Below are 23,294 nucleotides of genomic sequence, written 5' to 3'. Positions count from 1 at the left end.
GCGTTTTGGCAGGAGACGTAAGCTGTTAGGCTATGTAGGCTACTTTTTTGGAAAAACTAAATGTTTTATTCCATATGACCAAATGCCAATAGCATAGGCGTAGCCAGGGGGGGGCGAACGGGGCCATGGCCCCCCCCAAATTTTCAAAGTTTGGATTCCGAAGTTGAACCCTTTGTTGAAAATATAATATAATTTGTATAAATTTATATTGTTTTCCAAGACATCTGGCTATTAACACCCCCCAGGACTTGTTTTAGACACACAAAAAGACACCAATAAATTTTGCAAATCGTAAATCGCGCAAAGTTTACGCGATTTACGCTTCTTTTAACTAATCTGTGGAAGCAATTTCAGAATCGCTTACTCTGTAGGGTTTTTGTGTAGCTGAGTTTTTTGTGTTCTCTAATTTTAGCCGCAGTTTTTGCCCGTTTGTGTGTAGATAAGAGCTACCTTTAATAAGTTAGTAGCTGTTTATCTGCTAATAAGTTTCATACAAATATTACCCTGAAAGTGTTTCCAGAAAGCGTTATAATCCATTATTTAAGTGTAATTTTGCAAAAATTTTCCGGGGGAGCATGCCCCCGGACCCCCCTAGAATACGCGTGCCTTCGGCACACTCTAACCCCCCCGCCAGCTTTATTGCTTCCCTTGATTAACCCACCAGGATGCGCCACTGCACATCAGGTGGTGATGTCTTAAATCAAACATTTTGTCGTTCTCTTCAATTCATCAAATAATTGGCCCCCCCCAAAAATTTTTTCTGGCTACGCCACTGGCCAATAGCCTACATTTGTCAGATTTCATTTTTACGAATATGATTAGCTTAACTTGTTTTTTCATGGTTAGGCCTAAGCTTATCACAGGCTAATTTTAAACTGAAAATGTCGCATTGTCAATTTCGTTCTGAGATGTTCAAAAGCCGAGCCCATGGGTCATTATGGTTTAGTTTGAATCTTTCTCCTCGGAATGACAAAGCCTTTGATAGGTTATTCCTGGTAGTTTCGCATACTTGTAGGTAGAGGCTTTTGACGCAGGCCAGTTACTGAGATTGGCAGTGTAAAGTTTCCGTTTGTTGAAAAGTTGTTAACGCGCATTTATTCCATCCATTAGGTGCCGCTGAATGGGGAGCAGTCCTGAAATGCATTACTCAAGAGCACAACCCGAGAGCCGAACCAGCGCTACTTAAAACCTCTGATGGTGTAGGAATAATGATATCGTGTCTTTCTACCTTACAATTTGAACATATAGGTTCTTCAGTTTTTGCGCCACCAAACATTTTACTATTGGGATTTTGATCTTTAATTCTTTTATCTCAGGGTGTCACATTAAAAATATGTGCACATTTGTAAAGACCTCAATCAAATTGCTCTGAGAAGATGACTTACAGCATGCTTTAGAATTTAAAAAAGGTGTAGCCTAATTATACCTTTTATTGTTAACCCTATACGTTACCAATCTTAAGGTTTAGTTTTCCAGACGGCAATACTTCATTCTTTCTAAATAGGTTTTTTTCTTATGTGGAAAATAAGATAATTGTTCTTGTCATATGACAACATTCGATACTTTTACGGAAAGAGACTTATTTGGAAAAGTTGAACCAAACCTGTATGCTGACAAAGTGACTTAAATAAAAATCTTCTCTATTTCAAAGCAGATCTTCAAACTCTAAGAAAGTCGTTCACTTTTGCCAGGTTCAAACAAGGTCAACCTAAATCACGTGATCATGGTTGTTCTCGCAAATTGAGTAAATATTCATTAACGTCATTTGCTCGCTCATTAATGTAATTACTTTGTGGCTTGTTCAGTTAATCCGACAATTCGACATTTAATCTGACTACAGTCTAAGATTAAATAAAAAAAAATAATTTGTAGAAATAACAGGTCTATGTCGATTGTATCGTAGCCTACCGCAGTAGGCTACATTGGAGACGCAACCAACAATTTGTAGAGGATTCAAAAAACAACTCTTCAGAGGACACTATATTTTTATCAAAATAAAAACGGTAGGCTAGGCTTACGCCATATTATCCAAGCAACATAAAAGAAAAGATGAATTCCAAATAAGCGGCCATGCAGGTATATAGAGAATTAGGAAATGCCCTTCAGAAACTTGAGACAAATATTGCATTGATTGCTTTTTATGCAGGTTTAGGCCAGGTTTCGTCCACGTCTTAGGCTACTAGGTTACGTGCCGTTCATATTATACCCCCAAAAAGTCGTACCTGTATTACATAAGGCAATGTCTAATTAATGGTTAATTTAATGCAGCCTAAACTTTGGTTTTTTGAGTCGTTACGTCACTTTGTATTACTTGTTTAGTGAATGTCTTCAATATAATTGCGTGGCCTGTATCGGACTTCAGTTAGTTTATTGTGAAGGTGAGAAACGCTATTTTGATCTAACATCAACGTTATGAAATTTAGCCACGGTTCTTTGTTGTGGGTAAGGTCGTTGGTGAGTGTGAAATCAATATGCTTATTACACAGTGAGACAGGGTAGCAAAACAGTGCATCACATCTTTTATTGCCGGGCTGGCAAGAATTTAAAATCAATTATTTGTGTCAATATTGTTTGTTTTAACGGTTTGATCTCAAAGAATGCCTCAGGAAAACAGAACATTTGAAACCTTGATGGTAATATAATGTTACAGACTATTTGCTTCACTGGATAACCTACTTGAGTTTTGCCTCAAACTGTTTGTTGCTCGTGCTAACTCAATCATTCATTTAAACCACGAAGCACCTTTAATATATTTTAACGTTGCAGAATATGGAATCACCGTAACAAAGATTTCGTTTTGAAAGGTTTTTCACAGAAGGGTAGCCTACATCTGATGACTTCTTTTTGAATTAGCTAAACAACAAAGTGAAATTCCGTACTAATCTGTAAGATGGGAATAAAACTCGAATAGGTGTTTAGCTTATTAGGCTTGTCCTACTTTTGATGGTTGCTTCTGTGTTATTATAATGTTATGGTTTAATTTATTGTCGCTCCACAACTGCTAAGGTCTTATAGCAATAGGGCTCATTTTTAATTTTATATCAGGTTTACGATGTCATCACATTATTACCCGACTTATTCTCACTGCGATATGCAAGAAAGAACACAATTGTTACGGTTTTTAAAGTCTTCGGTTTGACCTGACCTGGAATCGATCTCAGATTTACTGGTAGTAGAGCCGAAGGCGAAGCCACTCGGCCACTGAACTGGTTTGCTTCTGTGTTGTGCATATTCCAAGTTTGAAAGCTTAATCAATGCTTCACTGCAGGACTGCTCACTGAGTGGGCGCCAATAGGCGAAAGTTAATTGGGCAGTGTAGGCACACGTGAGAACTCAATGAGAACGCCTTAAAATTACAGCTGAATGTTTTTGCACGTAATAGGCTACTACCAGCTTAGAGGCCTGTATTCTTTCCTAAACCGTCTTTTGATATTAAAAAAAAACAAAAAAACTTATGGAACTGATAAACAGTAAAGTATTTTTTTGAAAATAAGCCTACTCACTGAAATCTTACCACAAATTTTTGTTTGAAAGTGTATGTCATGAAAATAACCCACTTCATCAGCATATATGAACTAATAACAATGTTATGGTTTTATTTATCGTCGCTCCACAACTGCTAAGGTTTTTGAGCGACAAGGCTCATTTTTAATTTTATATCAGGTTTACGTTGTCATCCCATTATTATCCGACTTATTATCACTGCATTACGCAAGAAAGAACACAATCGGTTTTTAAAGTCTTCGGTTTGACTTGATCTGGAATCAAACTCAGATCTACCAGCACTAGAACCGAAGGCCGCGAAGCCACTCGGCCACTGAGCTGGTAGCATATGAACTAAAATGAAACAAAAAGCTTAAAGCCTTTCAGCCTTAAAACAAAACTCAACGTTTAAATAAAATACATCTCCGGTGTGATAAAGTTTCTTGTGTTGATTTGATTGTGTTAATCACCTTTCGTGTTTGTGGCCTTAAGATGGACGTGATGGCGATGCATAATTGATGGAACTGCAGGTTGCCGATTGGAATCTGGTGATCGATAATGCAGAACAAAAACTCACTGGCAATTGACTGTCGTTACATTGGGGATTGGTGTTATGCAGTCAAGCCGTTTGTAGCCAAGCTTGTAGTGTTTACTACGTGAACAGCTTTACGAGGTAGATATGTTAAAGCCAATTTTGTTATTTAAATGTTTTTTTTGTTTTTCGACACAATTATGTTTATGATGACAGATCAGTTCTATTAGTTTGAAAATATAGAACTTACAACTAATTTCATGACGAAAGGCTATTCAGGTACAACCAACTATGAAAATGTGCCGAATTTTTTGTGAATTTGTCTCACAAATCTTTCTTAGACAAGCAAATCTTTCTCAGATGGCAATGACAAAAGAGTTGGAGCTATTAAAACGCAGAACATTATTTTTAAAAGCAGCATTTTGAACTGTAACTTTATAAAATAAAAAATCTGATGTTACTGTTTTACATAGCGGAAAACTCAGTAGGCCTATTGTTAAAACAATAAAAGTTTCTTTTTATTTTCTTACCCATTTATGGTTTATTTTACAACCAATAACAGGCTTCCTTTGAAAAGCGTTCACAGACGGACTATTTAACCATCTTAGTGATTGGGAGTAACTTGGAAAAGTGTGAAGAATGCCACCTGTCATGTCGTTGTAACAATTTAGATCCATCAAAGCGGTGCAGTAAAGAAATCGTTAAATATTTCAATCTTCTTCACACCTTGTTCTCTCAGGGTCAGTCCAGCTGGTATTTTCTGCTGTAGAAACCTTTTCAAGCCAAGCTACTGGTTTTATTTTTAATTCAATATTGAACATCACTGAAATGAGATAGATGAATAGCAATGTGCTTTGTGTTGCAAGAGCTTCTTGATTTCGTTACTTGTGGATGCAATTTCTTGTCGTGACAAGCACCAAATAATGAACAGCCGAAATTATGAAGCAGGGTAAGTAGGCTACCTCAAAATAGTATCAATCATAAAAAAAAGATAGTATTAGATTCTTGGCCTACATAGGCTATAGTTTTGTAACGCAACGTCCATCGTGACTTTATGTCATAATAATTTATTTAAACTTGTAGCTTAATGAAATTCAAACGTAAAGTCAACCCTGAAGAAGGCTTTTTGCGCTGTATTTTATTACAAAAATTTTCCATTGAATTGCATTTTTTAAGTCTTTCTACTATCAAAATACTTACACGTAGCTGAAAATTATAGCTCAACATTTAATTTTATTTCCCTACCGATTCAGTGGGTATTTGTTCATAATGTCATCAAATACACTTTTTTCTTCACTGGAGTAACAAACATTATTATGTAAGACTATTCCGATGATGATTTTTTGTTGTTTGGTTCTTCATGCAATACTTAGGCTACTGTAGGCTCATTAGGCAGTACGTATTTGTCATTGCTTATAGACGTTTCATTGTTATTGATGTCAAACAATTTTTAACTTATAGGCTGTTTTGTAACCCATTTTTGCAAACGCAATGATTTGCATTGACAATAGCCTGATCGTACTGACCTGCAGCAGATATTTTGCCTCATAGCAAACCTATAGTGATCTGAAAAACAATGGGACAACAAACGTTAGAAAACCCCGTCGCAGAACTAACACAAATAAACTCACAGAAGCACTCTGAAGTCTGAAGTTAATAGCTTTTTCAACTTTTTATTTTTTCCCACCACAAATAATATCTGCGTGATCAAGTATCGTTAACAATAGATTGTAGTCAAATTTAAAAGGGCTGTTATTGGTAACGATAAAAAATTGATAACGATAAAAATTTACTGGTTTAAAAATTCAAACGTTGTGGTACTGTGGTAAGAAGTTTTGACTGAAGTCCTGTATGCTTGTAAGATGTCAAAATACACTGTTTTGTTAATGAATACCCTACTAAGTCAGTTAAATGAAAAAATAATTTTATAAAGTTTCAAAAAAAACTGCAAAGGAAATAAAAGGATGGTCGATTTGTTGTCACGGCATTATTACTTCTTTGGACGTTTCAAGCTGAAACGATTTACTGTCTGCTAGTTTTCTATCGCCATCGCGTACAAACAACTTTGCGTTTACTGGAAACTTCGCATTTATTAGTTCACAGGTTGTCGTTCCTTTCATTATGTGAAAGTTCTTCACATTCGTTTTTACTTTGAAATTTCGTCAGAGAACCACATGATTTCGAAGATAGGTTATCATTTTACAGTGAGTTTTGAGATCAATTGTAGAAAAAAGCAGTTTTCTTTAATTTGAAATGTGTCGCGTGGGATTTGGACAAAAATTGAGAAGCAGATTTTGTAAATAATTTTCTTTAATTAGTTTCTACTTTTTAAGCGTAATGACTGTAAATGAAATAGCTTATTTTCAAAAAACCGTCTCGCAATGAGAAGTTTGAAAGCAGTAAGCCACTCTATGTTAAATAGCTTTGAATCGTCCAACTCTCACAAGCTAAGATTTTTGTTTTTTTAATATTTGTTCAGTTTGTGTTTCCATATTCAATATTACTTGCCATACATTGTAACCATATCTTACTGAGTTCATGAACTTCAGATCGATTGAGTCATAAAAAATTTGATGAAATGTTTTAAGTGTCTTTGCTCTAAAGTGGCAATAATACTTGTTTGAATAACTTTGAGCAACCTGGTGTCAATAGTAGTCATCATATACGGGTCCGATTTCAAAAGCGCATAGTGTAAATTTATAGGCTACTGATGTGGATCTCTAAAAGCTGTGCATAGTCTTGTCAGGTTACTTAAACGCTACCACTTTGCTAAGGAAAATATGTTTTGCGAAGAAACAAGCTTGAGACAGGTGTCGTTGAGATTTACAACCTTGGCCACAATTTTTAACCAAATTTGCTGACTATTTGAATGAGGAACTGAATTATTTATTGACATTTTTTAGTCTTTGAGAACTTCGGCTTAACATTTTATAATGGACGAAAGTAATAGTTTGTCAGTTGAGCAGGAAATATAAAAAGTTCTCTCTACATCAATTCAAAAATCAAAAAAAAGTTTTCTTATCTTATTTGGACAACCACTAACTTATTTGTGAATACACTCAAGTTAGCTTACCAATTTAAGTTCAGATATATCTGTTAAATTATAGTCTTACTTATTCAGGTCATGTGGAAAATCATTAAGCAATACAAAACCAACTTCAATCAGAAAGAAATCATCAATGGCCCCGCAAGGCCAAACCAGGTCTTTTGCTCCATCAAGGATACCAGGCGGAAGCGATAAGCTCCGCCAGAAGCGACGTTTTCCGACGGATTATTGTGGATTAGTTAAAAAGTTTACATCCAATCCACCAGCATCATTGCTAAGAGGAATAACAGCTATTGATGAAAATGTAAAGAAGAAAGAAAACCCAGGCTTAGGAAAAGTAAGCACATTTTCTGTTGCTTTGTTGTAGCACTTTGCTACTTGAAAGATACAACTTTACAGAGTAAATTTACATAATACTTTCTTACCACGTCCACAAGTCTACCTTTTGAACTCATCGATTATTTGCAAAGTGTACTGCTTGTTAACTCAATTGAATGAATTTGAAATATCAAATATATTATTTGTATTGATCAAACATGAATGCACTTCACCGTCCTCATTGTTGTTGGCAGAAAGCTAGTTGATATTTTTTCATTTAACTTTGAGCTAGCATTCGATTGTGCCACACAATGGACCATGTAGTTGCTGTTTTAACGTTTCAGCCAATGATGTTCAAGTTTTTGATATCGAGTTTATTCAACAACGGTTTCTTCCATTTGCTTCGTTCCAGTTTGTCATGTGTCTAATTTTTAGGTTGTTGTATTGCACTATTGGTTATTCGGTGCTGCCAATCCTTTCTCCATTATAAAGTAGGCTATATGTGTTCTATTGTGTAACTACTCGTTTTTTCTTGTGTTGAAGGGACAAATAAAAAATCATCTCTCTCTCTCTCTCTCTCTCTCTCTCTCTCTCTCGTGTATTATACGCCTACTCTGCCAAGATATCGACAAAAATTATTATTATTAAGATAAATTATATGTCAGTGTTGCTATTGATAGTCTTCTCCACATTGTGTAGCGATACAGCATAGTTTCTCACTCTCAAATGTTTCTAAGCAGGTTAGTTGCTCAAATCAATTTTCCAATAATTTTTCTACAAAGGAAATAAGCAAATTAAGTCTGTTGTTTTTTATGATGCTTCCCATGAAAAAAACAAATGAGCCCAAGGTCATAAACTCATGAAATTTTCATCTGGTATTAATATTTTATTATCCGACCAACAACGCCACAACGGCTTGTGGTCGGCTTCAAAGCAAACGTATTGACAAGAGACTTTGCAATCAAAACTAATACTACCTATTGAAAGGACTACTGCATAATCAATAGCTATAGTGCGTTGTAAAAATTCTACCTAATCAATGAATTGAAAACTGGATGCTTTCAGAATTTTTAGAAATTTGTGGAAAATTGCGTAATAACTTTCATCAAATAACTAAAACGTCGATTCGTTTTTCTTTTTTTAAATGTTGTTGCTACATTAGGCTACGTAATATAATCGTAAAATATCATAGATCAAGGTCAGTAAAGCTTTCGTTACCTACTGTATATTCATATGCCAGTCTAATTTAAATTTCAGTTGTAAAATCTTTCTATTGAGTGTGGCATACAAACATTGGTATATTATTGCGATAATTTATTCATATCATTTGATGAAACGCTTATTCCAAACGTCGTTTTTCGGCCGTTTATGACTTCATGTTAGAAACACCCGTTTTATGACGTTATACCCGGAGTCATCATCACCAACTTAACAACGCAGTTTATGTCTGAAGTAAAATTAAGAAGTGATTTCATGGTGTTACTACACAATCATGGACAGAACAAAGATTTTCCAAACTTTATTTCCATAAGAAGTGATTTTGTGCAAAATTTTTGCCGTTAGACATTCAATCTTACAGTAGCCTGTTGTGTAAAAACTCAACTCAATTCAATTCGCACTCTTTAAGCTTCCAAATCACAATATCTTATCTTGCATTTATTTTTCTTTTATTTATTTTTTTACAATAAATTCAACCCTATCGTATTATTCAAACAGGAATTGATTTTTAATTAGATTCGTCTTGTTTTGGATTCAATAACGGATTTTCTTCGGACAGATAATAATTTAAGCGAGAGTTAGTCGATATCGTGTGCTGGCAGTGCAGTAAAAGTTTTACTGTTTCTTTTATTAGTGCAAAAAAAAACTTCAAAACACCAAATAGACGTGACAAATTGCGGTCCGTTAAGCTTGATGTTGATTGCCTGAGTCTGTGGGGAAATAGTGGTCAAGGAACTCTAAGTCTCATCGATCCGTTGAGCCAGTGCGTGGAAAAACATATGGTAGCAGGCAACAATACCAAGCCATTGATTAATATTTTCGCTTTCGGATTAGCTGTTTTCAAAATAAAATGTTGTAGTTAAAATAACGTCATTAGACATAACGTGAAAGAAAACGAAGACGATTGTACGGCGAGTCCACGTGTCTGTAATATACCGAGGGCTTATTAATCAAAATAAATCTATGTGTCGCCAGCTAAAATGATTAAGTTTTACGTAGGCCTAATTTAGATTGTTTGGAATTTTGACCGCCAGTAGCCAATTAAATTAAAAAGAAAACACCCACTGAAGGTTTTACTATTTAAACTGTGCAAATGATTGAACTGCTGACAATTAGAGTTTTAGCAATATTGCGAAAACTAATATTTACATAACTGTACGATAAATGGTTCTTTATATTCGCCATAATTATTTTCAAACTCGCATACAACATGAAAATTCGTCAATTGACACCGCGTTAATTTACTCATCAAAGTCGTCTGAATGTGAAATGCATGAAACGCTTTGTTTATACTTTTCATTTTCATGTGAGTTAATTGCTCAAACAGCATAACATAGCTTTAACCCTAAACCTTACAAAACAAAGTGGTGTTAGATGTTGTGCATTGTGCAATGTTACGTTGCTTTTCATCTTTTAACTTTAGATTTTGTTTGGTTTGTCTCATCTATAAGCTTCTTGGCAATTTTGATTTGAACTAGGTGGACACACAAACAAGGAAGCTAATGTTTTACGATGTCCAATGTGGTTATGCGTCTTGTCACAACACAGTCACCTTTTCCCGACCGGTTTCAAACCGGTAAATTATATTTAAGGCTAGAGTATGCCGTGAATTGAAACCAACTGGTTTTCAGTCAGTGAGTTTCATTAACAAATATTCTGCTTCTTACAATACTAGACAATCTATAAAGTCATATTTTTTTTTTGCAGAATATACAATTGTTCAGTTTTCTTCAAAACCAAAAATCTTAAAAAAATTTCTTGTTGTTTTCTCTGTAGTTTCTCCGAAGCTTCTAGAAGGCTATAATTCAACGCTGTCCGCACTGCAAAGATATCGTTATAGATATAATCACTATCAAGGCATTATAGTCATCATGACATCATCATACATTTGCATACGGAGTTATAAAGTGTATTTCGACATTCCAAAAGAAATTTCTCAAAATTATAATGTCTTTCAATGATATAATATCAATTTGTTTCGTTTCTTGCATGAGGATCGCTGCAATTTTTGCGGCGAATTCTCTATGGTCCACTTTTCATTGCCGTCCTTTCATATCTCACATGGGACTTCAGACGATCTTAATTCTTGTTGTCTGCTAGCAATGTTGAAATGAGATTATTATTATTATGAAAGCAAATGACTTGCGATTGAGACATTGGTAATAAGTTATGACAACGTTATTAATATTATTGCAAGTTTTCAAAGGAGAGATGAGACTTCAATAGAAAACACAACGGCCCATTGTTAGTTTCAACTAATCAATGAAATAACTTGAGAAACAAATGTCAATGTCACTCTAAACTCGATTTCTGGCTGTTATCAATGTGTCGATCTGTGGTGCATCAACCAAATTTAGAAAACTTGATAGAAGAAGAAGAGCAAGCAATGCTTTGTCAAGATTGTTTTAACACTGAATTAATGCAAAAATGAGACCACAAAAAGGTTTAAATATCCACTCAGAAAATAGTGGGATTTAATCTCAATATAATGTTCCAACAGCATGAAGTGTGATAGTTTTGTTACCTATGCAAAAATCACCCCCACGAAAAAAAGATAAACCTACAGCACAAAGCGGCTACATCACTATTTTCAGTTGTTGAAAGCGGCTTACTTGTGAAACACTTACAGTAATCTGAGTCATTGTATTTTTGAATCACTGTAATTTCAAAACAAAATAAATTTATGACCACTTTTAATACCAATATAACTTTAATAACATTGCATAAGTTTATGGGAGTGAACTCGTTTCATTTATGTCCGACTAGCTAGGTAATTTATGGCGGCTAGGTGAATAAAAATATTTGTAACCTACGTAAACTCCGTTAAAATGGAACAGTTATTGTGAGAGAAACTGCATTTGCAAGCATACGTACGCTTAATAGTTTGCAGAGGTGTGTTTTGCTTTTGATGTACAGTATGCTAGCACAAACGCTGTGCTAGCATTGCCACGGTAGGGAATATCAAGGCGGACATTCAGACTGTAATGCATTTTATTTTGAAAAAGTAGCAGAAACAGTCTATTACATGGTAGTTTTTTTTGTTATAACTTAAGAATTCGAAAATCTTTGTCTAAGCGGCCGCCTTCTCTGGAGACGTGCTTGTGGCAGGCAACGAACAACATTTATATCTAATTTTCAACGAAATACATCAATCAGCCAACCAAGAACACTTCGGGACACTGCACGACAAAGGGAACATTGGAAGAATTTACGAACTGAGCATCTAGTTTATCAAAGGCCGCATCGGCTATGATACTGTAGTGGTAGTGCTTTTAACCATCACTGTCAGTGTGATTTCTAAAACTAATTCACCAGAAAGACGCCAGTGACAGCGATTCTATCGTCGCTGTCACCTGAAAGAGCCATCAGGATCTTATCAGTGAAAGATTCCATTTTATGTCGTTCATGACACGATGTGAATATGACTTCTGCTGCCTGAAAAGTGCCGAATGAGTGTTGGTGCATGAAATATTGGTAAGGGTTGAATTACGTGAAAAAAACTTTGAATTAAGAAGTTTAGTTAGTGAACAAGGCCTGACACAAACAGATTATGCAAGAATTGCATTATTTTAGGTCAAAATCATGCTCCGTGTATCATCAGACCATTCGATGGGCCAACCAAACAATGAAGAGTTTCTGCGTGTTGAGGAAAACAAAAAACACGTAAGTGTTTTTGTTCCTCATGAACAATTAAAAAGAAATCCGGCACTGGCTCCGAAGGTTTATGCGTTCGATTCCGTCTTCACAGAAGCTTCCCCACAGGTAACCACATGTATGCGTATTGGTGATTTTTCAAACTCTAACAAGTACCAACAAACTCTTCCATTTGAAAGAGGCTTGTTAGAGTATTAGGCTACGCAACAAGCAGTTATGCTCATGGAAGTACTTTCCTGGAGACAAGATAATGTGACAGTTTTAAAACAGGACATGGTAAAAGTCATGTGATTTTAATGCTTTGTTTTACTTTTTTTGTTTTATGAATTAAAGTTTACGATCAAGAAAATAAACTTACTAGACATTCTACTTAGGCTACTTGGAAACGTTCAGCAGCAATTTTTACAGTAAAGTTTAGTTGTGAATCGTCTGTTTCGTCGATTACTAGGTAGCCTACGTTGTAGTAAGCCTTTAACTTATCTCATCGTTCAGAAAACCTTGTTATTTGATATGCAACGAAAGATTGTCCTAAGTGTGAAAAACACCTTTCCAAATACATGTAATAGTGCATGAAGCCGTTAAATCGTCCCTTTTTTACGTTGGTTCAACTTATGCTTACGTTGAATGAATGTGGTAAAACAATAGACTTTGGCTGGGAGGTGGCATGAAATGAGCTAGCTACTGTAGACCAATACCATGTTTGTATACCTCAATAGTCAATATGTTATCAGCATCAATGGAATGTGGCAAAGAAAGTGATATGTTTTCTCTACCATGGTGGTGCAAGACAAAATGTCAAAACTTTGCAATTAATTACAATTTTTTAGGCGGAGATTTGTAACACAAGCCTACCTGATGTAATTCAAGCAGTCTTGCAAGGAGCCGATGGGACAGTGTTCTGCTACGGCCAATCTAACCTCGGTGAGTGGAACACTTTAAATAATTGTTTTGTAACGAAATGAAAAGTATAGTTTTTAACAGCAGTGCCATGATAGGCCAATGACTCTTTACCGTTACGTCATGTCAGGTAAAAAGAAGAAAATCGACTCAAACGATATTTAGCAAAGGCAATAGAATTAGGTTGACAAATCAACAAGTCTTAATATTTCTTTTGAAAAAAAAAAAACATAAACAGGGAGTTTCCAATGACTCTTTACCGTTACGTCATGTCAGGTAAAAAGAAGAAAATCGACTCAAACGATATTTAGCAAAGGCAATAGAATTAGGTTGACAAATCAACAAGTCTTAATATTTCTTTTGAAAAAAAAAACATAAACAGGGAGTTTTTAACCGATTGCTGAAAGATGATACTTTGTTTGACTTGTATAATAGATTTATTGTCGTATTTATATAGATGTATTGCTTGGCTTGATTCTAAATTTGAACGGCGTTTCAATTTTTTCAATAGTTTCATGTTCCAGTGTGAAATCTTTCAAAAAGTGCAAGAGCTCCTGATGGATCATATTCATAACAGCGTTCAGACCGAAAACAATATTTTTTTGGAAATTTATCGAATAAAAGCAACATAGAAAAGATAAAATGATTTTATGAAACGAATATGGGAGAATTTTTGTTTAGAGAAAAATAATGTGACCTATTGCAGGCAAAACGCATGTGCTTCTGGGACAAGGTGACTCAACAGAAGACATTGGTGTGCTCCCTTGTGCCATCAACTGGCTTTATCGATGCATAAACGAACTTAAAGAACAACAAGGGACAAGATTTTCCGTGCGAGTGTCTGCGGTTGAAGTATACGGCAGATCAGAAAAGCTAAGAGATTTACTTGCGGGATACTGTGAAGGTAATTCGAAATAAATGTGACGAATTATAGCAGTCGATTGGTCATAGAAGATACAGTATTTTAACGCTTTGTGCATGATATATGAATCAATATTTCTGTAGTATAGGACCTACAACAGAAGGGTTAAGTAAAAGATCTACTGTAATGTAAGTTATATAAAAAATGTCAAGAAAACTTCCAGTGCAGTTATTTTTGGTAAATCTACAATTAGCTTGTATAATCCGTGGTTGAATGGCATATACGTAATTACAGTATGGTGCAAAACTGCAAATAATATCAAATCAAATTCCAAGCTTCATAGTAACAATTGTTTCCAGATGGACCATCAGGTGCGCTGTGCGTCGCTGAAGATCCTTTGCTGGGAACTCAGGTGTGTTCAACCAGGGGCGCCGGAACGATTTTTGACTGGGGGGGCAAGATTACGAAAAAGGGCACTTTTGTTTACTAAAAGGCCAATTTTTTTTCAAGTTTTAAGATAAGACATAGCGATAATGCTAATCTATCAGCTCACTATGTATTGAGTAATGATAGCCTACAAGTGTCCGGTATACAAAGAAGGGCATCATGCTATTTTATAATGATGTAACCTACTGTCAAGCCTTAAAGCAGCCTGCGGCCATGGCCGCTAAGTAGTGCTTGAATGAACCGCCGGTGCTACCTCTTCAATCGGCCAAGTTTGGCCGCCGGTCTCTCCTAGCCAATTATTTAATTTCGCAATACAATGATCGTGGATTAACTGTCGAAAACATGCAGTATCAAAGAGTGACGCAAAGTTAGATCAGCGCGTCATAATCGCCACTGTTGCATTGTGTGGGGAATATTTGTTATTGATGGAATATCCATCTGCGATCGCCAGCGCTGTAAGTTTTGTTTGTAATTCCCGACGTTTATTTTAACAATGTCTAAATCCGAATTGCTAATTTACATCGGCTGGCAATGTTGTCGTTTTTATGTCGATTCGATGTTGTCGGACATTGAACCGTTGTTAAAAAGGAGAACAAAGTTAGTTGACATCAAAGGGAAAACATTTTTTGATCATATTTTGCAAAAATTATGCTTCTTTTAGTAATGTCTTTTAGGAATGTACATCATTGAAATAGCTAAAACTTCAATTGCTAAGGCAACAGGATCAGATGTCAGTAGATTTAACAGAAAAAATATTTCGCACTTGCTAGTGCATCGTCAGTTCTGATAAAGGGCAGTTAAAGCCTACAAGTAATGTTTTAATCATCGAAATACTTATTTTATTACCTTGCCGTCATCGTCAACTCATGTCGAACGTTGTTTTTCGTTGCTAAAGAGAATTCTAGGGGAGTAACGAACTTTTATAAAATCAGCCACATTGGAGACACTCGTGCGAGTGTCGTTTGAATAGTACTGAATTACAATCCCGATAAAGCAGTTATTGCGTGGTGCAGCGATTCTATTGTAGGACGTCGCCCAGGCCCAGACTTCAACAACGCTAAGTGATCATTTTAGCATTGTTGCAAGTTTAATTCTATTTACTTGTGCTATCGTTATTTTTATTTTGTATTTTGGCCTCCAAGCACGCAGATTTGGCCGCCGAGAAGGAGCTCCCGTTAGGCCACGATGGCTGTCGAAAAAAAAACGAGTTTTAAGGCCTGTACTGTGTTGCAAAATTTTGTGCCGTAAATATTATTTTGAGGCAAAAATGAAAGATTATAATTAGGCTAAAAGCGAATAACAGAAATTGTTATATTGCAAAATGTGCAGTAGCTTACATGACTTTAAAAGGGCACCATTGCCCCCCTGCCCCTCCATTTGCAGAAAATTTGAGGGCAGGGGGGGCATTCGCCCCCCCTGCCCCCCCGCTTCCGGCGCCCCTGTGTTCAACGTACGTTGTTTTTGTGTAAAAATTATGTAAAAGATTTCCATTTAAGTTAAATAAGTAGGCTAGTCTATCAAGTAGCTTAGATATCTCATTGGAAGGTTTACAACCAAACAAGTAACAATAATAATAATTATACTTTGAAGAGCTTAATATAATTTTTACGACAGCTTCAAAACCAATCCGAAGTTAGAGCCAATTCTGCCGAAAGATCTGCTTACTTGTTGGATGCTGCAATAGCATCCAGAAGCTGTTCTGGATCCAAAAACACGGCAGAAGCCAGAAGACATTCGCACATGGTCTTCACACTTCACGTTTACCATCATAAAGTTGGCGATAACGGAGGTGCGAAATTGCATTATGCATGACGTGTAGTCCAGGCTACTCATTTATACTGTAGCCTATCTGTAAAGAACTAAATTAAGTACAAAATGGCCTTCCGGTTTACTAGTACAGCCTAACTGTTTATTGCACAACTTATTTTTCAGTAAGTGGAGGGAGAAGTAGGTTGCACTTTATTGATCTTGGGAGCTGTGAACGTACTTTGGTGAAAACCACAACTTCTCTTGCATTGTCTTTATCATCACTGGGACATGTGATCATGGCAATAGTGAACAACTCAAAGCATGTTCCTTTCAAGTATGCAGTGTGTGGCCAATGTTATCATTTTTTTAACACATTTACATTTTTATATGGTTAAATTACCAATGGCATACCTGAAGTACCTTGTACTGAAATTGCGTATCACAAGCAGGAGCGCCGGAACGATTTTTGACTGGGGGCGCAAGATTACGAAAAAAGGGCACTTTTGTTTACTAAAAGGCCAATTTTTTTTCAAGTTTTAAGATAAGATATAGCGACAATGCTCATCTATCAGCTCATTATTGAGTAATGATAGCTTATAAGTGTCCGGTATACAAAGAAGGGCATCATGCTATGTTATAATGATGTCACCTACTGTCAAGCCTTAAAGCAGCCTGCGGCCATGGCCGCTAAGTAGCGCTTGAATGACCGCCGGTGCTACCTCCTCAATCGGCCAAGTTTGGCCGCCGGTCTCTTCTAGCCAATTCTACCCTTTGAAGTACAGTGGCACGCATGTGTGCCACAAAATAAATTATGATTTTATATTTCAAAATCGTAATATTTTGATATAATTTTTGTGCTACAACCTCTCTATACATCAAAATTTAATTTGAAACTAGTAGTTGGAAACTCTGAACTAATTTCTTCAGACATGTCAATGGTTCAGACAATACAGACAATACAATGGTTCACTGAAAATTTATATCCAATTCCTTATGTGCGTTAAAGGGTTTCGCAATAGAATGATCGTGGATTAACTGTCGAAAATATGTAGTATCAAAGAGTGACGCAAAATTAGGTCAGCGCGTCATAATCGCCACTGTTGCATTGTGCAGGAATATTTGTTATTGATGGAATATATCCATCTGCGATCACCAGCGCTGTAAGTCTTGTTTGTAATTCCCGACGTTTATTTTAACAAAGTCTTAATCCGAAGTGCTAATTTACATCGGCTGGCAATATTGTCGTTTTTATGTCGATTCGATGTTGTCGGACATTAAAAAGAAGAACTAGATTAGTTAGAAAGGAGAACTAGGTTAGTTGACATCCGAGGAGAAAACATTTTTTGATCATATTTTGCAAAAATTATGCTTCTTTTAGTAATGTCCTTCACATCATTGAAATACTTATTTTATGACCTTGCCGTCATCGTCAACACATGTCGAACGTTATTTTTTGTTGCTAAAGAGAATTCTAGGGGAGTGGCGAACTTCTTTAAAATTAGCCACATTGGAGACACTCATGCGAGTGTCGTTAAATAGTCCCGCTGTATTGGATTACAATCCCGATAAAGCAGTTATTATGCGTGGTGCAACGATTCTATTGTAGGACGTCGCCCAAGCCCAGACTTCAACAACGCTAAGTGATCATTTTTGCATTGTTTCAAGTTTAATTCTATTTACTTGTTCTATCGTTATTTTTATTTTGTATTTTGGCCTCCAAACACGCAGATTTGGCCGCCGAGAAGGAGCTCTCGGTAGGCTACGATGGCTGCCGAAAAAAAACGAGTTTTAAGGCCTGTACTGTGTTGCAAAATTTTGTGCCGTATATATTATTTTGAGGCAAAAATGAATGATTATAATTAGGCTAAAAGCGAATAGCAGAAATTGTTATATTGCAAAATGTGCAGTAGCTTACACATGAATTTTAAAGGGCACCTTTGCCCCCCCTGCCCCTCCATCTGCAAAAAAAATTGAGGGCAGGGGGGGCGGCCGCCCCCCTTCTTCCGGCGCCCCTGATCACAAGTAGGGTAGGCTAAGTGCCAACGTACAGTGTAGTTTGTAAATTAACTCGGAAAGTTTTACTAAAAACACGGTAGCCTACCTGTTATAGTAATGCAGAAGTGATGTTGTTTTCTATTAAAGACTTCCCCTTTTAGCTACTTTCAATGACTATCTAGATAAGCTTCGTGTTGAACTTTGTAGGTTATGCCCCTTTGTCAATTTCAGTTTTTATCATTTGGCCAGTAGGCTATGGCCATTACTTAAATTTTTGTGTTACATAGATTTAATATGTTACAGATTTTTTTTAATAAGTTTCAATTAGGCCTAATGCTAAATGACAAAATAAATAAACATTTCGAAGGACAGAAGTCAGCTGGAGTTTTCTGGAATATTGATGTAGATTCGACAATCCATGTTCTTGTGCTAGATTATCTAAACATTTGACATGCACTATTTGCTCCTGAAATGAATTTTTTCTCTTTATTTTCGACAGAGATAGCAAACTAACTTGCGTTTTACGTGAAATGCTTGGGAATGTCAACTGCAGAGTAGCAATGCTAGCCCACGTGTCACGTGATGTTGCTCATTACTCGGACACACTCTCCACCATCCAAATGGCATCTAGGATTCATCGGGTAATGAAAAAGAAGTACAATCCGAGCCACTATCACCGGGGAGAACACCGCATCCAAAGATCTCAGTTTCTGAGGAGCAAATATCGGGACGACGATAGCGTTGGTTCTAGGTGACAACACAAAGAATATAATTTTATTTCGTATAATGTTAGTGTTGGTGATACGCAGCAGTAGGCCACACTCCAATAGCGTGCTCACAGTTACAGTAAAATTCATAGGCTATATCGCTACGTGGAGTAACCAAGCGATGTACAGCCCAACAAGCATGCGCAATTGCGCATCTACAAAATTCTCATCTGAATGCAACTGTTTGCATCCTTCCGATTTTCACCAATTTCTAGTTATTAAAACAATATGAAAAAACATAACATTGCATTGGACAAACAGTGTGAAGCTTACAAGCACAGTCTTCGCAAAAAAACTTTCACTGTGAAGGAGACAAACCTAAATTTGAATTTGTGCAACTCAGTGGCGTGCGGTGACCATTTTTAAGAAGTTTCAAACACGCCTAATTTGGATATAGACACTCTGTATGTCATATCATATCAGTTTGTTTTAACATGATAGCCCATGGCCACCTGGAGATGCGGCCTGATTTGTCACAGTTTGCAGATTTTGATTACAGCTACTGCTATACTAACATGTTTTGAAATGTTTTTACTTTTTGCGGTTTCCTAATGACATAAAACTTTTTTGTTGCCTTGGGGAAGTAGTAGCAAATGAGAAAAAGTAAGTTGAAAAACACAAAATCAGACTGTTATTGAAAATTAACAGTCTGACTAAAATCTTCGAAATCAAAATTTCTTTGTTTTTCAACATGTGAGGATGTTAAAACCTACCGTGTCATCTGGGGAAAAAAATAAAGAAAGCGTAAAAATCTAATTAAAAAAAGAATTATTTAAACGTTCGCCCAAAATTAGAAAATCCTGGAAATTTCTGCAAAATGTGACAAATCAGGCCGTATCTTTAGGTGGCCATGGATAGCCTATAAACAGCTATGTAGCAAAGTGCAAACCTAGAGTGTGTTTAAAGCCGGCTGACAATAAGTGAACAAACAAAGAAAGGGTCACAGGACCCCACGGTTGCAAACCTATCTTATTAAATAGTCAAAGAATCCGCCGGTTATTGGCATTATCATTTAAGTTTCTTTTGGCTTTGTTTTTCGTTTGCGAGCTTGAAATAAAGTATATTTGAAGCATCATTCGCTTCGTGTTTTTGTTGCAGTTCTGGAATGGAATGCACGTCGGGTAGCGAGCTATCTTGTGACACTGTGGTGTACGTCAACAAGAAGGGATTACCAATCAGTGACCGAGAACTCACAGATAATGAAGGACCACCAGAAAGTTTGCCAATTAGAGCAAAGCCCAAAATTCCACCAATTATTGCTGAAGCGAGCCCACCAGATGACAGTGGTATGGTTTACAACATTGCTCAAGCGAAAGTCCATAAGCTTTCAAAAATATCAACCATCGCAGAAGTCAAATCAATGCACAACGAGGAAGCAAAAGTGAATGGAAATTTTAAAACACCTACGTCTTCAAATTCAATGCCTGGTAAATCATTTGGCTTTGGGCATAGAAAATATAAACCACCCCGAAATCCAACAACAGAAAAAAGCACTTCAGAAAGGAATAATTCACGTAATAATGGTTCTTCAACTAATGTAACAACTCATGGAATGAAACAATCATTTGGTTACAAATACGCTTCCGGTTCTGGTAGTGAAGATGTTAAGAAAAATTCTTTAAAGAAATATTCTCATAACGGTGCTGATGCCGTAAGTTCATGTCGGCAAATTAATAAACCTACCAATCACACAAGATTGTCTTCAAGAGAGAAGGAACCACCTTTGAAGCCTCCAAGGTCAAAAAATTTAACTCCAGAGAAATCTGCTGTGCCTGAACGAAAACGGTCTTCGTTACCTCGGCCTTGTAAGCTGAAGAATACGATAACAAGCTTAGTTGACGATTCTGGACCAAGAAAAACAAGCACAAAGACACCTACAGAAGACTGTGATACCAACGAAACACAAGACGTTATTATTTCCAAAGTCAACGGACTGGGTCATATTTACGAGAATATTTCTTTTCAATGTCAGTCGAAGTCATCAATACATGACTCTCCCAAAATTTCCTCAGGTGTTGAAAAGTCTTATTACATGGATTCTTTGATACCGAATGTCCAACAATTTACGGAAGCTGTAAAATCAAACAGAAACATTGATTTTACTCAGGATTACGCTCAATATAACAGCCTGGCAAAAACAACAAAAACATATCCAACCGCTCAAGATGAAAGACCGGAACCTGTCGGTTGCGCAAGTGACTCTGAACATGATTTTGCATATAAAGCAACATCAGGAATAGACAACATTAAAAAAATGGATATTCGTCCAGATAGCTTGCTAGTTAATTTAGATGAAGACGACTGCATAAAAAAAGACAAAGATGATTTTTCTTCTCACAGTGACGATGACGCCGTGGATGTTAATTTTTATTGCTTGACCTTCATGACGAAAAATCCACTGATGCCAATGTCAAAAAGCAAATTTTCTCAACAGATTAAAAACAACCTGAGAAAGAAGTCTTTTTCTGAAACCAGCAGCACGACCAAAAACCAACAAGAAGAAAATGTAGCATCTGAACAACAAGAAATTACTGAAATTATTAACAGTGGTATGAGCGACGAACTACTACGCGACAATAAATGTCACCATACTGCGACTAGTTGTGATTCACAACCTTCTGCGAGTGCGTCTTTAACGCGCAGTGACACATTCATAGTAGACGTTGAAGAAGAAAGTGAAAGAGCGATGTGGGCTGTTCGGGATGTGCAACACCATGAGACCATTGGAGTTTCCCATGAAGACTCCATAGAAGGAGTAAAAGATCTTTCAGAAGAAGAGATAGATTTGGGAATGTCAAATATAAAAGAAATGCCAAAATTGCAATGTGTTTATGGGACTGACACAAACGGGAGCTGCACAGGAAACAACACAAAAAGAAACAACAGTCGGAATGCAGACACTTGTCATAGTTTTCCTGAGCATGAAGTCCGTGTTTACGATTCCAATAGCCTTGAAATGAGTTACGTCAGCACAAAACAAAGTTGCAGCAGTTCCTCCTTTGACAGTCCTTCAAAGTGTAGCACTGCTTCACAATCACCTAGTAAGCGTGAAATTAACAAAAGTAGCGAAGTCCAACGCAGAACTACTAGACCTGTTGTCATGACTAAATCTGTATCAAAGGAAGGTGCAAGACTGACTTTGGTAAAAAAGCGTAACAATGGCGGCCAAACTCTAGAATTGTTGATTACGAATGAAAACGATAAAAATAACGATGAACTTGAAACTTCAAAACCATCTGCTCGTTCAAGAATATATGGGACTTCCGCAGATTTATTGTCTCGAAAGAACGATAAAAGTTTTACCAATGCAAAAAAGTCTCCTTTAAACCAAGATTCGACTAACAGAAAGTCTAAATGGTCAGGTTTAAAGCGATTTGGAAATAAGAAGTCGGATACTAAACCAGATAAATATCGAAATGTAGCTGTTGATGCAAAAAATTCGATTCAAGCTTCAAAGACAGTGGTTTCTAAATTAAAAACAAATAAAGACACAAAAAAGCCTGCCATTGAAAGCACAAGCCGAAAAATTGGAAATTCAGTAACATCGCTTCATGCAGTTTCAAAAGACAACGCATCTAAAGCAAAAGTCAAGTAAGTGCTCTTCAACTGCACCACCAAACTAGCCCACTGTTGTATAGGGCAACATGACCTATTTAACTTTGTTTAAATTCTTTTTTTTACATGGCTTGCTCGTAAAGTAGCCTACCGTAGTCCAAATTCATAATTAACAGACAATGAGATAAACATGTAAATAACCATGCACCATTGATGTATAAGAATAATGAGCAGGTGCTTAGATCCACTTCTTGATACGAATCGAGAGTTGTAGGTCAGGACAATGCTCGGGTAGTCCAAGTAGAGTATAGAACAGATATTTTACTCATTTTTGGTACTGAATATTGGTCTAATTTTGACTGCTGAAGTCAAGTCAATCGTGATGGAAATGAATCAATTGTTGTAGATTGAGAATAAAAATGTAAACAATTTTTTTAATTTGGCAGACATTCAAAATCCTTGTCGCAACCTGGAACAAGACCAGCAGGAATTCACAGAAGAACGACCAGTCAAACACAAGCGGGCAACAAATCCGAAACATCATCTTCGTTGAAATTTGGATTTTCTCGAAAGTCGAAGTTCAAATAATAGAACTTTTATCAATAAGTCTTATGAAACTGTGTAAAATTCAGTTATAATTTTGCACAAAACTTTCTCCTGATTGTTATTTTTGTAGGTTATTATGTCTGGTAGTTTATAACTCGTCGTTAAGCTATAGAATGCCACAAATATAATATAAATTGCCGCCTTGAATGATATTTTATGTGTCTT

The 23,294-nt window shown here is 36.4% G+C and overlaps 1 protein-coding gene across 1 annotated transcript; it reads left to right on the top strand.

Annotated features, from left to right (window-relative positions):
* Positions 1 to 7,194: 7,194 nt before the first annotated feature.
* Positions 7,195 to 22,401, top strand: LOC145783952 (uncharacterized; the record flags this gene model as incomplete). The annotated part of the gene is made up of 9 exons (XM_082595713.1): positions 7,195 to 7,398; positions 12,171 to 12,359; positions 13,079 to 13,172; positions 13,855 to 14,052; positions 14,370 to 14,422; positions 16,072 to 16,246; positions 16,390 to 16,540; positions 18,701 to 18,952; positions 20,067 to 22,401. Coding segments are annotated over exons 1-9 (3,651 nt in total), but the record flags the coding sequence as incomplete, so codon positions are not given.
* Between the last annotated feature and the right edge of the window lie 893 nt (positions 22,402 to 23,294).

This window comes from Aplidium turbinatum, chromosome 15 (assembly GCF_918807975.1).
Source record: "Aplidium turbinatum chromosome 15, kaAplTurb1.1, whole genome shotgun sequence".
Classification (NCBI taxonomy): domain Eukaryota; kingdom Metazoa; phylum Chordata; class Ascidiacea; order Aplousobranchia; family Polyclinidae; genus Aplidium; species Aplidium turbinatum.
This window is presented reverse-complemented; position numbering and strand designations above follow the sequence as displayed.